This window comes from Musa acuminata, chromosome BXJ3-6 (genome assembly GCF_036884655.1).
Source record: "Musa acuminata AAA Group cultivar baxijiao chromosome BXJ3-6, Cavendish_Baxijiao_AAA, whole genome shotgun sequence".
NCBI classification, from domain to species: Eukaryota; Viridiplantae; Streptophyta; class Magnoliopsida; order Zingiberales; family Musaceae; genus Musa; species Musa acuminata.
Genome location: NC_088354.1, coordinates 465,550 through 480,560, shown reverse-complemented (window position 1 = coordinate 480,560; position 15,011 = coordinate 465,550). Strand labels below are relative to the sequence as shown.

General features: G+C 34.1%; 1 protein-coding gene across 2 annotated transcripts; it reads left to right on the top strand.

The window, feature by feature from the left end:
- Positions 1 to 944: 944 nt before the first annotated feature.
- LOC103971030 (mitochondrial dicarboxylate/tricarboxylate transporter DTC) lies at positions 945 to 11,227 on the top strand. 2 transcript variants are annotated; one of them, XM_065154299.1, is made up of 6 exons: positions 945 to 1,156; positions 1,419 to 1,502; positions 3,953 to 4,014; positions 7,335 to 7,696; positions 10,521 to 10,735; positions 10,824 to 11,227. In XM_065154299.1, the coding sequence occupies exons 1-6, from the start codon at positions 1,037 to 1,039 to the stop codon at positions 10,872 to 10,874; spliced, it is 894 nt and encodes a 297-aa protein (XP_065010371.1). In that variant the 5' UTR covers positions 945 to 1,036; the 3' UTR covers positions 10,875 to 11,227. The 2 variants fall into 2 exon arrangements, with proteins under 2 accessions (XP_065010371.1, XP_009383236.2); XM_009384961.3 differs by having other exon boundaries at positions 946 to 1,156; positions 10,837 to 11,227.
- The last annotated feature ends 3,784 nt before the right edge of the window (positions 11,228 to 15,011 follow it).

The following is a 15,011-nucleotide window of genomic DNA, read 5'->3' as shown; positions in this document are numbered from 1 at the left end:
ATTGTTGTCCCACTTCCTCTTTCTCCTGCCACAAAATATATGCATACAGAGAGAAAATTACATGTGAAATTGTGTGGATAATATCCATTTGCTGGGGAATGAATGGTGAATTGGATGCTGTGGATAATGGGTGTCTGCATCTGTGCTTTTGTTCTCAGAAAAAGAAGAATCTGCTTTTTCTGAGAGCAGAATCTGCCAATTGTTTCAATGCTTTGTTCCTTTTATATCCTAGTTGTCATTTGTGTGGAGACTTACATGGATAGAAGATGTAATCTGCATACTTCCTACCTTCTTTTATTAATACATCTGCTGAACTGGTTGTAATATGTAAGGCTGTTTGGCATTAAAGGTTTCCCACCTAATCTACTGTCTTCCACCTGAACTGGTTGTAACATGAATGCTTCTAATTATAAATTTGAAACCCAAAATACTTCAATTTGTAAAATAAAAAAAATAAAATCAAAATTTAAAAATATATTCTTTCGAATTAAATAAATATTTATTCTTCTAATTTTAATTCTAAAATATGTTCCCGTATAAAATAAAAAGTTTCCCATATGCTTACTCTGTGTTCATCAGTTCATTGAAAAAATATCTGTTATTATCTTCCTTAAAAAGACTAAAATATATGTTTCTCTCCTAAGTTCCAAGTGTATAGTACTAGCGAGAAGAAGAGAAATAAAACTATCATGTAAAATAATAAATGAGAAAGAAAAATATTCTAAATTTTAATTATCAACGACATAAATGAAGTCTTTAAATATTTGGTGGATACACACATATCCTAAATTAAAATTTAGGATAATTTTGTCTCTGCAAAAATACCTATATATATATATATATATATGGAAGAAATAAATTAAATATAATAATAAATTTCAGATTTTGAAACATAAATATATTAAAAAGAATTAAAGTTAAATAGGTTTTCTTCATTTTTCTGTCGCCGCTCGTCTGGACTGTATTGTGCGGTCTGTCTCCTTTCTCTCGCGCTCGCTCGCTCGCTCGCTCGCTCGCGTCGAGAATTTGAGTGGAGATGGCCGAGGGGAAACCCAAGAGCCAGTCCGGAGTCTGGACCACCGTCAAGCCCTTCGTCAATGGCGGCGTCTCCGGCATGCTTGCCACCTGTGTCATCCAACCCATCGACATGGTCAAGGTACACCACAGATCTTCCTCCCCCCCTCTCTCCCATTCTATGACTCGAAGGGCTCTGGTTATGCTTGCAGAAATGAGGTCCTTTAGGATATTTTATGATCTGAAAGCTTCTTTAGAATGTTTGTCCGGATCTAAGCGAAAGGGTGATGTTCTTGTTGTCGTGATGCTGGAAAACATGTCGATCGGATTAATTAATGATATGGTATGGTAGTCTTGTTCGGGGTTATGATTCCTTCATGTGATGGTAATTTTTATGGTTCCAGGTTAGGATCCAGCTGGGTCAGGGGTCAGCTGTCCAAGTTACAAAGAACATGCTTGCCAACGAAGGGTTTGGCTCCTTTTACAAGGTTCGCTCGACATTCTTTTGTCTCTGTCACTAATCTTTGTTTTCCTTTTTGCTATTGATTGTGTAACTCTTGACGTTGAGCCTAATTCCTCAAATATCAGGAGTAAAACAATTAATGTGCGTGTCATCCTAAGTCTCTTTTGGATTAGTAAATCGCTGACCTACTATTTTGTATTTGTTCTAGCAGAATAGGTATGCAGTTCTGAGTTTGGTGGGGGCATAGTTGCTTGTATGGTTTGGTTAAGCAGATAGGCTTCAATAAAAAAAAAAAAGAATGGTTAAAGCATTTGTTATTCAGTAGGAAGTGAGATGGATGTGCACTGCTCAGTTGATTTGGAAGCTTTCTGATCATTGCTATTCTTGTGATGAATATTGTGCTAAAGCAATTTTCTTTAGTGTTAAACATCATCTCTGATGGAAGGTTTAGGCATAATTGGCTTGTCAACAACCAGCCCTTTAATGCTCCACTGGACTAAGATACAACATACAGAACATTGTGCACAAATCTGTTTCAGTGGATTGCGCCACGCTGCACTCAACTGAAACCCAATACTGATCCTTTGAACCTTAACTTAAATGATTCAATCAAAACTAATCCTTCTTTTGTACAAGGATTATTTAAAATTTGCATTTTCTATTTAAATATAGTATAATAGCAGTCCATAAATAGAACCATGTGCTGCTATGCAATTTTTACAATGTTAAATAAGTATATCTCTGGCAATCGATATACCTCGAATTGATTATTTTGATCAAAGTTGTTTGGTTTGTTTTATGATGCAAAACCTATGCAACCCGAGTTAGAATAATTTGGAGTTTTTTCCCATTCCTGCCTCAAACTACCAGTGATAGGCATCTTGCAAATACATTAGGGTTATATTCGTGAAGAAGTTGATGAGATGATGGCTTGATTTACAACACTGATCCGGATGAACAGAAAGATCCAATTAACAGTAACAGTAACAACAAAGTTGTAATATTGCAACTATTTGGACTCGCCTATATGAATCATTTTTGTTGCCATTGAGCTTGTAAAATGTCATATTGTAAGTTAAATGAAGACTCTTTTTAGCTCTCTCTACCTCTCCTAGTTATTGTTTCATATTTTCTAACAACTCCATCTATAGGGGTTTTTAGCAAGGTCCGCTATACCGTATCGTACCGGAGTTTCGACCCGGGCTCGGTACGGTACGGTACCGGTATACCGAGCGGTACACCAGGGCGGACCGATACTGTAGCAATGCTACAGTGTAGTACCGTAGCACTGCAGTAGTGCTACAGTGTAGTACTGTAGTACTGTAGCGGTACAGGGCAGTCCGCGTACCGAGTACCTGGCAGACCGGTACGTACCACCTGGTACGGCCGGTACACTTCGGTACGGCAGACACTGGTATTTAGCACGTGTCCATACCATTTTAAATGATTCCAACTCATTTTCTTTTCTATCAAAAGTACATCTAGTTGTTCACGAATAAAAATATTTTTTTTCTATCTTTTATCTTTTTTAGTAATTCCAAACATCGATCTCAACATTCTTATCTCATCGTCACAAAATTTTTATATTTATTATTTATTTACCATCCAATACTCATATCCATGAAGTATTGCTGGTCTAACAACAGTCAAATAGAAAATCCATTCCTTAGCCCAAAAGACACCATCCCCAAGTCAAGATTCAAGCCAAGAACTTAATTAAGTATCGAGTAAAGATCTCAGTCCAAGCTAGCCTTCCTGCCTAAGGAGTTATTGTCTTATTTGTATTAACAAATTTCATATAATATCTTTATGTTCAAGGGAAATTTTGGACAACCTCTTCTATTTGGAGTCAAATTGGGAATAATATAATAGGTTAGACTTGTTAATTTTCTAGTTAAACTCATATAGGTAGTCTTAAGGTTATTTAGTAGGAAACTTTAACATGGGAATAATATAGGTTAGACTTGTTAATTTTATAGTAGGGGGGATTATGTGGGCATACAGGATTAACTTCATTTCTCTCAGTTTTTGTGATCATAAGCCCCTTCTTTAGTTCTTTAGGAATAGGAGAGAAATGGGATGAGAGTCTATAAATAACTAAGCCTAGTTGGGATTAGTTGGAAGATAAGGTGTGGACATGGACTTGAAACAAAAATCAAACACGATACTTGCTGACATCACAATTAATTTAAAAGTAGGATACAACATGTCTTAGACATGACTATTGGTGCATATACTTTTAATATATTAGTATATACAAAATATAGACAATCTATGATCATCATATATGAAATTTATAAGAAGCTTGGCAACCATTCATATGATGTGCAAATATTTATGACAAAGCATATATATAAAACATAAAAGAGTATCTCAATAGTACAATTAACTGTGAACTGATTTCATTTTGTTGGAGTCTATTTTTCATGTATCGGTTCATTTTTTTTGTCATTCTGATGTGTTGTTTTGCATCAGGGACTGTCCGCTGGTTTACTTAGACAAGCTACTTATACAACTGCACGATTGGGTTCCTTTAGGTAAAATTTCCCTTATTTCCATGAAATTAGTCATTTGACAATCTGGTTAATTTACATACTAGAAGTCTTATCTGATGATGTGAAATTTGTTGGCATTATCTGTAAATCAAAACTGGCCTTGCATACTTAATATGTTCCTAAGGTTTGCAAGTTAAAGCTTTGGATTGATTAAGATAACAGCCTAGCTGATAACTTTTCCAGAAATCTCCTCAGGTTGCTATATTGGACTAATGTTTCAGTTTTACTTTTGTCAGAATTGAACATGACTTAAAGGTTGCCACACTATGTTTGTTGTTATTCGTGTTGTCTGCATATTTAGGCAGAATGAGTACTGGGTTCTGTTTGGTTTCAGGGGATGATTATCCTAAAATCCATGTGCTTTTTATTGTCAGACGATAATCCTCACTCCTGTTACTTTTATTGTTATATGTGGAATCTGTACAGTTTCAGTTTAGTCACATTTTTAGCACTCTGGACTTTTTTATTGCTTAGGAACTCATTAAACTCTTGCTATAAGCTATTTTTAACTTTTTTTTATCTCAGTTAAAATGAGTTTTTTTCCTGAAACAGACCTCATTATTTACTAAAAAATACTTTCATCACCCTCAGAAAAAATTTGCATGCATGTGCTATCCTATTCACGGTTCTAGGGTTATTGCTAAATTGTACCACATTTACACTTCAAGCTAACTCCAAAAAATCATAACCAACTTTCAGTATGATGCAACATTGCTAGTTCTGTTAATACAGTTAATTACTTCTATTGCATCTGAGTGAACCTAGATTTTTCGTCATCCTTCTTGCTTTGCTCTTCTCAATGCCTCGTATATTGCCCTATAGTCTATTTGTTCGGTTTGTTGGCTCTACAAGATGTACAATCTGCAACAGTTTTTTAGCCCCAAAATTCCTTGAAGGAAAATTCATAAAATTAGCAGTTCAGGTTAAATTTTGAAGGAAAATTCATAAAAATAGCATTTCAAATATTGCTTTCTAAGATATCATTGTATGTTTTCTCCAAATTCAGCTTGATTAAAATATTAGGGGAATGTCCTTTGGATTTGTCTATAGTATGAACCAGCATATTAGCAATTAGAATGTCATTATGAGTATTCCTACTAAGAACAAAAGTCGATTGATTATGTAGAAAAAGAGAATCAAGTTTACTTTTGATAAATGTGCAATGAAATTTTGCAAGGAACTCGCAAAAAAATATCACAGAGGGCAATGGGTCTATATCTTACAACCTTGCAAGAGTTAACTTTTTTAGGTGTAAACTAAAAAGGCTTTATCCCAACTAGTTGGGAGAACATTGAGAATGGAAGTTAGAGAAAGCTTTAGTAATGTTGTCTTTAACAATGTCCAAATAGCCTTTTAAAAGATCAATGATGAAACCATCTTGTTTAGGATTTTTCCCCATATCCATTTGACTAAGGGCAGAATTATTTTCCTTTAAGGATAAATGATAACACATTGGATGATGATCAGAATTAGGTATTATAGGAACAGAAAGACACTTCCTCCAATAAGGAGTAATGGAGTAGTGCCATACAAAGGTCATGGTACCAATCAACAAATGAGAAAGGATTAAGTTACCATCAGTTAATGAGATGCCATCCTCATTTACAATCAAATTAATGGTGTTTTACTTCTCTTGAAATTAGTCATTTTGTGAAAGAGCTTGATATTCCTATCACCCCTCCCATTCATTGAATATTGGCTCTATTCCACCAATTTAATTGAGTTAGTGGTTTAGGGCAACAAAGCCATTTTAGTCTGATACAGTCAGGTTCAATAAGCGACCCATTATAATCTTTAAGCTCTATGTTAGAGATTTCCTCCATTGTCTCTTTAATCTTATCATCTAGATTCCTCCTACACGAAGCATTCCTAGAGAACAAGGGATGACTAAGTTTGGTAGGCTTGTGATGAATAATGGTTAAGAGGATTATCATGATTGCAAGCAACACTTTTTAACAGGGTTGTTTACTTCAGGATACTCCCAAGTTTCACCAATAGGCTTCCAATCCAAACAACCTGTGCTTAGACTTGTTCCTATCTACTTGGCCCGCTGTTATCAACACAGGTAAATGATTGTACTATATTTTGGAGTCCTAATGTTCAAAATCCGAATGATGTTGAACCATAACATCATTGAAAATACAACTCCAATTCTCATCTAACAAAAATCCTATCAAGTTTAACCGTTATTGTAGAGCTTCCAAAATGATAGTCACACCATGTGAAACATCAACCAAGGAAACACTAGTCAATTAGTCCATCTTTGAAAATGAAATTCTGAAAATACAAAACTGATTGAGTGGGTTTAAAAGGTATATCTTTGGTCTTATCTTCCAGATCCAAAATCACATTTATATCACCACATTTAAACCATGGAAATCTGCTCATATTAATATTGGCCAAGTGATCCCATAAAGAATTATAAAGAAGAAAGGTTGCTATCGTAAATTGCTGCAAGTAGCCAACAAAGGTTACCTATTTCCTCAATTACTAAACTCTCAGAATGATTGTGCTTTTTGATTATCAAAGCCCAAATACTTCCTGCCAAGCATAAAAAATTTCTCTTACCGTTTTACTGCTGTTGTGAAATCTCCCTTCCACTGTCTTCCAAGCTTTCGTGAAAAACTCTTACTGGTTTCCTGCTGTAAGTTAATGTCCAGCAATATCATTAGAGAATTACTGTGTTTTGATAAAACATTCAGATATTCTCTACTCTCCCTTTTGTTCTCCACCTTATAGTTCCAAGACAGCGTGATCATTTGTACTAGTTGAGATTGCAAGATGCGTATGTTACCGTCAAAGTTTTTAATACCAATTGGACCAGTAAATATCAGTTTCTACAAATTGGTCCATGTAACGATGCAAAAGGATACTATATTCAAGTAACTAGGTGAAATGCAAATATGGAGTATTTCTAGTAAGATGTTTCTATTTGTTTAATGACTTAGGGGAAGTCTACATTCTAGATGAAGATATTAAAGCTTACATTAATTGACAGCCTCGTGCTCAATCTGCTGTGATTTTCTTTTTCTAACCACAGTTGAAACTGGTCTGTGTAAATTGTATAATCTCAAGGCTAATGCTTGTTTGTCATGTTCCATTTTGAAGATTACTTAGTGAAATCTTGATATTAGAACCTAATTATCAATACCATTTGCAACCACATTCTTGTTATGCATCTAGATTGAAGTATAAAGAAATATATGATTAATGATGTAGTTAAGTTTTTTCTTTGTGTTGTACTACAACAATACTATTTTTTGTCAATTTTGTAGTCAGCCAGTGACTTCTTCTTTCTTTAGGGTATTGACAAACAAAGCTGTTGAGGCAAATGATGGCAAACCACTGCCTTTGCTTCAGAAAGCTGCTATTGGTCTTACAGCTGGAGCAATCGGAGCATGCATAGGCAGTCCGGCAGATTTAGCACTAATCAGGATGCAAGCTGATGCAACTTTACCTGCTGCACAGCGACGAAACTATAAAAATGCTTTCCATGCACTCTATCGTATTATTGCTGATGAAGGGGTTCTAGCTTTATGGAAAGGTGCAGGTCCTACAGTAGTAAGGGCAATGTCATTGAATATGGGTATGCTTGCTTCGTATGACCAGAGTGTTGAGCTATTCAGGGACTCACTTGGCTTTGGTGAAGTTAGCACAGTTCTTGGTAAGATACTGTGAAGTAAAAAATATGTAAATTATTTATCCTTTTTTTGGAATATTAATGGGTCATTAAGTGATTGTCCTCTTTTGGCATCTTTCATATCAAATTCTTGATCGGGTAAATTGGTTTGGCTTAGTTGAATACTATTCTCTTAGTTGATAATAGCATATGAAGAATTAATTATAAATTTGAGTTATGGAAGCAATCCATAAAAAGTGAAGGTTTCAGATTAAGACTAAAACTAAATATATGAGATGCAATTGTAATAATTCTAGGAATAGGTAGCAGAATATAGTTACATTGGATACACAAGAAGTTTCTTTTAAATAAAAGTCTTAGATATCTTGGATTAATTATTCAACAAGATTGAGGGATTAATGAAGATATTATTCACAGAGTAAAAACAAGATAGTTAAAATGGTGATGAGCGTCAAGAGTCTTGTGTGATCACCGAATATCATTAAGATTGAAAGAAAAATTTTATAAGACAATTATGATTTCAAAAATGCTTTATGGTTCTGAGCGTTAGATAATTAAAAAATAACATATACAAAAATTTATGTTGCTGAGATGAGAATATTGAGATGGATGTATGGAGTTACTGTGAAAGATAGAAAACAAAATATTTTTATTCGTGAACAAATAGGTATCATTTTGATAGAGGATAAAATAAGAGAGAATCGTTTAAGATGATATATATATGTGTTTAGGAGATTTGTGGATGTGGTAGTTTGATGAGGTAAAATGATCAATGTTAATAGTATGAGGAGAGACAGAGGAAAATCTAAAAAAAACCTTAATAGAAATTATAAATAAATATTTAAATATTTTAAACTTAATTAAACATATGGTTTTCTATAGATCTCAATGGCAGCAAAAGATCCATGTAGCCAACCCTAGATAGTTAGGACTTTTGACTTTGTTGTTGTTGTTGGGTGAATTAGTTTAGTCAAAGTTACAAAAGTCACATTGAACTCTTGAATATGCTTGAACATCTCGAAAAGATCTTCCAGTTCTGTGGAGAACTTGCAAAACTCCTGCTGAGGTTTTTTCTCTTTTTTCCATGGGGTTGATTTCTTCAACTTTAATTGTTGTGGCCTCAAAGAATGCAGTGGGAACAACATATTTTAGTGGTCCCACTTTATGTCACTTGAGGCTTGGACAAATACAATTTGATAGATCAGGGCCATCATATTTTTTTTTTTACTTGTGAATTTGCTTCCATCTAAGAAATCTTCGGGAGTTGGAAGTCGCATGGGTTTTATGACCACATCAAAATTTAGATCTTGGTTAAAATTGACTTCTTAGGTTACATAGCAAGTAATCTATTTTTAACATCATTGATAATCTCGAGTCTCTCTTGGAGGATTTATGTACTCTTCAAAGCAGTGAAAACTTTGTCTTCTAGGCTTATGATGCTTTCTAAATTGCTAAACATAGTCTAGCAGAAGTCTTGGATGATGATAATCGTGGCATTTCATAGTTTCCTGTTAATTAGTTTTGATCCATTTGTATAGATGTTATCATATCCTTTTCCTTTTTTTTTTGCAGCAGTGCTTTAGTCGGTGTTATAAGTTACGGATGTTATCCTAGCAAACATCTTTTCAATATTTATTCTAGTATGCCGTGCTATTATAGGATTACATCAAAGATCAAGTTTACATCCTTATTATTCACATTAGTAAAAGTCAGACTTACTAGTGATATGCTATAAAAACTCTCATTATGGCATGTTATGTACTTATGATATTGCTGTGATTAATGAGAGTTTGAACAGAACCAAAACTGATGACACAAAGGTCTTAAATTAAATAGGACTAGGACTAAACTACAGAGATGTTAATTTAGTAATGTCAATAGAAGAACCAAGAATATAATTAGGATGGATGAACAAGAAGTTTTTAGAAATAAAAGCTCTAAATATTTTGCATATACTATTAAATAAGATTGAGAGATTGAGAAGGATATTTTCATAAAAGATGGGTGATCAAAGTGGAGAGTAGCGAAATGCTTTTCAAACTAAAAGAAAAATTTATAAGACAATTATTAGGTCACTCATTTTCTATGCATTGGAGTATTAGGGCAGTTAAAAAAGGACAGGTACAAAATATTTGTTATTGAAATGAGAATGTTGATTAGGAGATGCAGAATTACTAGAAATGATAGGAATTTTTTTTTTTCATTCAATAGTTAGTTATAGCTCCAATAGAAAATAAAATGTGAGTGAATTGTCTAAAATGGTATGAAGATATTCTAAAGAGACTTATATATATATATATATATATATATATATATATATATATATATATATATATATATATATATACACACACACACACACACTATGATTAGATAAGGCGAGACAATTGGGATTAGTGTTGAGGAGAGGTAGAGGAACACCTAAGAAGACTGTACAAGAAAATATAAATAGAGATTTGAATGTTCTTGATTTAACTAAGGATGTTCTATATGGTTGACTCCTCGTTTTTGTTCTCACGTTTGCTTGAAGCTTAAAATTATTATATAAGCTTATGCATTTAATTGACAGAAGTTAAAATTGAGAGTGCATCTTTTTGGACTTCTCAACCTCTGGATATTTGGATCCTCTACCATTCTAACCTTTTTGTAACCAAGAAAATGTGGTTGCCCATGACCTTCACCATATCAGGTCATCTAGCAGAATTTAGTTAGTGTTTGATTATATTCTGGGTATTGTTAGTGTTTGTTTGTGTTTTGGACATTCTTTCTATATTGTTTGCAGAATTACGGTTTTTAGCACTTATAATATATATAGATTGATTTGATGCTACCCTCTCTTCATCTCCAGGGGCAAGTGCTGTTTCTGGATTCTTTGCATCTGCTTGCAGTTTACCATTTGACTATGTGAAAACACAAATACAGAAGATGCAGCCTGATGCCAATGGAAAGTATCCCTACACTGGGTCATTAGATTGTGCCATGAAGACTCTGAAGTCCGGTGGTCCTTTCAAATTTTACACTGGATTTCCTGTCTACTGTGTGAGAATTGCTCCGCATGTCATGGTAAAATCTGTCTCTTCCCTTCGGAATTTCTCATTAGTGCTTCTTTGACACACTGAATCATATCTTTAGATATGTGAATGATCAAAAGGGATGTTTTGCAGATGACATGGATATTCTTGAATCAAATTCAGAAGGTTGAGAAGTCTATGGGCTTATAGATATCCATTTATTTGGGATCCCTATGCATTGATCGACTGTTTTATGCTAATACCTTGGTGATTGAACTTCCGTAGGCTGGTTTTGGTATAACACAGCCTTTGACTTACTCAATTCACGGCATGATTTAGCGAAGGTGTAATAAACTGTTGTTGCACGTGGGAAGTATTACCATACAGTCATTTAGTTCGATGCGCAACTCAATTGGTAGTAAAACATAACATCTCTTGTTTCTCTTTCCTATGTATCTCAGCTTTCATTTTCTCGATATCTGATGAATTTGTATGTTGGCTTGGTCAAAAAATTGATCTAGGTTAATTTATTTATATCATAACATATTATGTGTTTGCATCTTGTACACAATTTTTGTGTTTCAGTTTCATGATCTTTATCCTGACGGTAAGTGCATACTAACAATTTTACCAGGAATGACAGATGCAGCATATATTTTGATTCGCATGGAATTTCGACCTGAGCAACACCTGCTTCTAAACCGGCAAGAGACAAATGGCTGCGGCTCCAATAAGGTACGTTAGAAAACCATCTTTAGCAAAAGAACTAAGAGTAACCTATTCTTTCTAGTGTGAGTTCCTCTGCAAATCGAATAGAGTCGTTTTGCTTGAACATATTTTCCTCTCTAAAAACTGAGAGGAAATTGATCATTCATTCCTTTTTTATAAGTTCTCGAGACATCAGAGCTTAAAACGCTAAAATCTATAGGAGTTGTCCGGTTGACATTTCAACATGAATAATTTAGACCTTTATCAACAATACAAAATTCTCTTACATTCTTGGGGAAATTCACCTAAGAAAGCAACTTCTTTTTTGTTCTTTCCTTGGGAGCTCCTCTTTTTGAGAAGTTGCCCCTGAATTGGCCTGTGCTCTCTTAGTCCTGTTCATCTTCTATCATATTAGTCTATTCTTCTTTGTTGACATTATCGATTTTGCTTGTGGCCTCCCTCTTTTTTCTCTATCCCTATCTCTCCCGTTTCTTGATAATTTTGACTCTCTTAGAGGATGATTTTGTGATTGCTTTAGGTTTTTCCTCTTGCTCCCGTTCGTTAATAATCTTGACTCCTTCCTTGGGAGATGATCTCTTCATTGCCCTTATGCCCTTATTCTCTATTGATGATCTTAACTTCTCATTTGGGATGATACTCTAGCTTTCTTTGCCCTTGCCCCGTCTCCTTCATTAATGATACTAACTTCTCCCTCCGAGACATTTGGGTTCATCTATTACTCCCTTGTCACAATGAATGAATATAATTGATTATTCTTATAAGCACATTGAAAGTGTACCAAATTTGGATATCAATATCTTAAAATTTATAGAAAAAATTTAAATTTAGATTTTATTGCTCCTCTATAGTAAAAATTTAAGGTAAAATGGATAATATTTAAATTGTTACATTCATAAATGAACATTGATACATTTATTATTTAAATTATTATTTAATTATTCTAAATTTGAATATAAATGTCATTGGATTCTCATAAATATAGATAAAACCATTGACCAAGATACTTGACATATAATTTACATAGTTTGTCATTTCTTACCTACGCCAATGAAGAGAAAAACCTAGATTATTCATTGTGAGAACAATAAAATACAAGTAATAAAACTCTGTCCAAAGTAACTCAGGTCCAAGCTTTAGTCCCTTGTATACCTTCAAACGTAATCTGGGAAAAACCTTATTATCATCTGTCTTTCAACCTCCCTAACTAAAATCCTAGAATACATAGGCATTTGCCTATTAACTACCCAAATCCTAATATTCAAATATTATTTTCGAGATTAAATTTCTTATCCTCTAAGAGATAAAGTGTTGTGAGAAATTTTATTCCTTTTAAAAATTAAAATTATTTATCATTCTAAAGATCTTTTAGGAGATCATGCACTTAAACATTATATATATTACAGCGCTGGACTTCCCCTTGATCTCCTTTGGACAAAAACAGGCTATTTTATATTTATATTTTTTATTATCTAAAAATATTTTAAAATTTATTATTATTTTAATAATTTTAGTTGAACGTATGAGCTGACTAGCAAAATAATATTTTTAAAAATATAAAAAATACTTTTTATTATATTCAATGACTTATATAACGTTGATTTGAACATGACATCTGTCACTTATATGATAATACATTAATCAATCCTAGTATCTTAACAAAATATAATAAAATAATATTTAAAGTTAGTCAAATCACAAACCAATATATACTATTATATCACTCCAAAAATTAAACACTCGATAAATAGGCGAAATATTACTACAAACTCGGTTTCAGTTAAACTGTTATATTTCACTATGGCTCGGTTTCGGTTGTCGAACCGGTTTGGTTTGTCGGTCTCTTGGATTGTGATCGAACCGTACCAAATCCTAACCGGGCACAGACGAGAATATTCCTTCACACGCTCGGCATCTCCCTCTCCGTCTCCTTCAAAAACCCTTTGTTGGGCCGGTTGGTGTCGTCCGTCGCCTGTGCGATCCTCAACAGGGAAGTCGACCTCGGAGGCGATGGAGTGCACCGCTCTGCCGCTGGGACCGGAGGTCAGTTCTTCCCCATTCTTCCGATCTTTTTCTTTCTCGTCGCATCGCAGTTCCTTGGAGCAACTCTTGCCATGTGAGGAAATCATTTGATCCTGGATGAGATGCTTAAAACCCTAAGGTAGACGATCGGTATAATTCCTAGCACGGAGGAGCAATTCAATGATAGGCAGGAAAAGTAGGAAGTTGAGGTAACGGTTAATGTTGTCAATGTTCTAAGCTAATTGACGAGTGTTAACGTTCTACTGGGATCATAAATAAAGCTCCTTCTTGGAGCATTACTCTCTGCCCTAAATACTAGGCCAAGGCTCTGATGGTTAGGGCCACCTACCTTACTCTTCGGTGCAGGGTTATATTAATCTTCACGAAATCATGTAATGTAGCTTGCAAATTTAAGAAAAACATGCTAGATTTTGATGTCTTTCATTGGTGATTTCTGCATAGTTTGATTGAGAAGGGAACTATAAATGAATTCTAAGGAAAGGGAAATTTAAGATGTGGTGAAACTACAAAACGTCCTTCAAATTGAAGGTGGAAAATGAATTCATAAATCGTTTCTTCCCATTGGTTCATCTTTACTTCTGCTCTATAACATTATCTACAAAGAATGCAGTCCTATTTGACCATTGCGCTAAGTAGTAATATTGAATTTTCTCTTGGATTAGAATTTGAAATTATACCTCTAGGTGAATCTAAACGTGCATTACATTTGGAATTTGTCTGGAGAAATTGATCTAATTTGTAACTTAGCTCGACTTGCATCAAAAGATTTCTGATGTAAGACTTAATCTCTAAAGACTTTCTCGACCCAGATTTTTTTTCCATTCTTTTGCTGCTCTTTCATATGATGAGCTATTGAATTGTGTGTGATTGTATAGAAACAATTTGCTACTATCCTAGAGGAGACATGCATTCGATCCTTGCTTGTACATGAAAATCATATATCTTCTACTAATGAGTGTTCCAAACATGTTGTACTGATATAATTTGAAACTTAAATCACTATATTGGACCAATTTCCTTACACCAACTGTGTGAGCTGGAGATGAGGTATTACATGTAGTTAAGGGATATCAACTGATCGATTTTTGTAGTTTTCACGTTTTCCGATATTAGATATCTGCATAATGCATTTGCTGGTCCTCCGGTATAGTCTACTTGTTCATTTCAAATCACCCAAAGAGGCCCTTCATAATTGATACTCTGAACCCAATAAAAAAAATTCTAGCTTTTGATTACATGATATATCAGTGACCACCAATTTTGGTTCACAGTCTACATCTAGAACTTTTTGGACTTTCCATTTGATTAGGAGGAAGAAATTGATGTCGTATGGATGGTACATTGTTATGATCCAATTCCTCCCTGGCTTTTTTTTTTTATTAAATCAGTCCAAGATTTCACTATATTCAATTTGGATTCTGAACTCTGATAGTTTGATGATATTGGAAGTCCTAGATGGACCACTTTAATCAACAAATAGTCTGTGGGTATCACAAATTTATTCACAGCAATAATTTAATTTGCAACCTTGGTCCTATACTACCAAAACTGGGCAAGAA

Bases quoted from the DNA above. Each gene is read 5' to 3' on its own strand.
- LOC103971030 (XM_009384961.3), top strand. From the start codon at position 1,037: ATGGCCGAGGGGAAACCCAAGAGCCAGTCCGGAGTCTGGACCACCGTC. The intron at 4,015-7,334 runs GTAAAATTTCCC...TTCTTTCTTTAG, and splicing joins GCACGATTGGGTTCCTTTAG to GGTATTGACAAACAAAGCTG. The intron at 10,736-10,836 runs GTAAAATCTGTC...GATGTTTTGCAG, and splicing joins GAATTGCTCCGCATGTCATG to ATGACATGGATATTCTTGAA.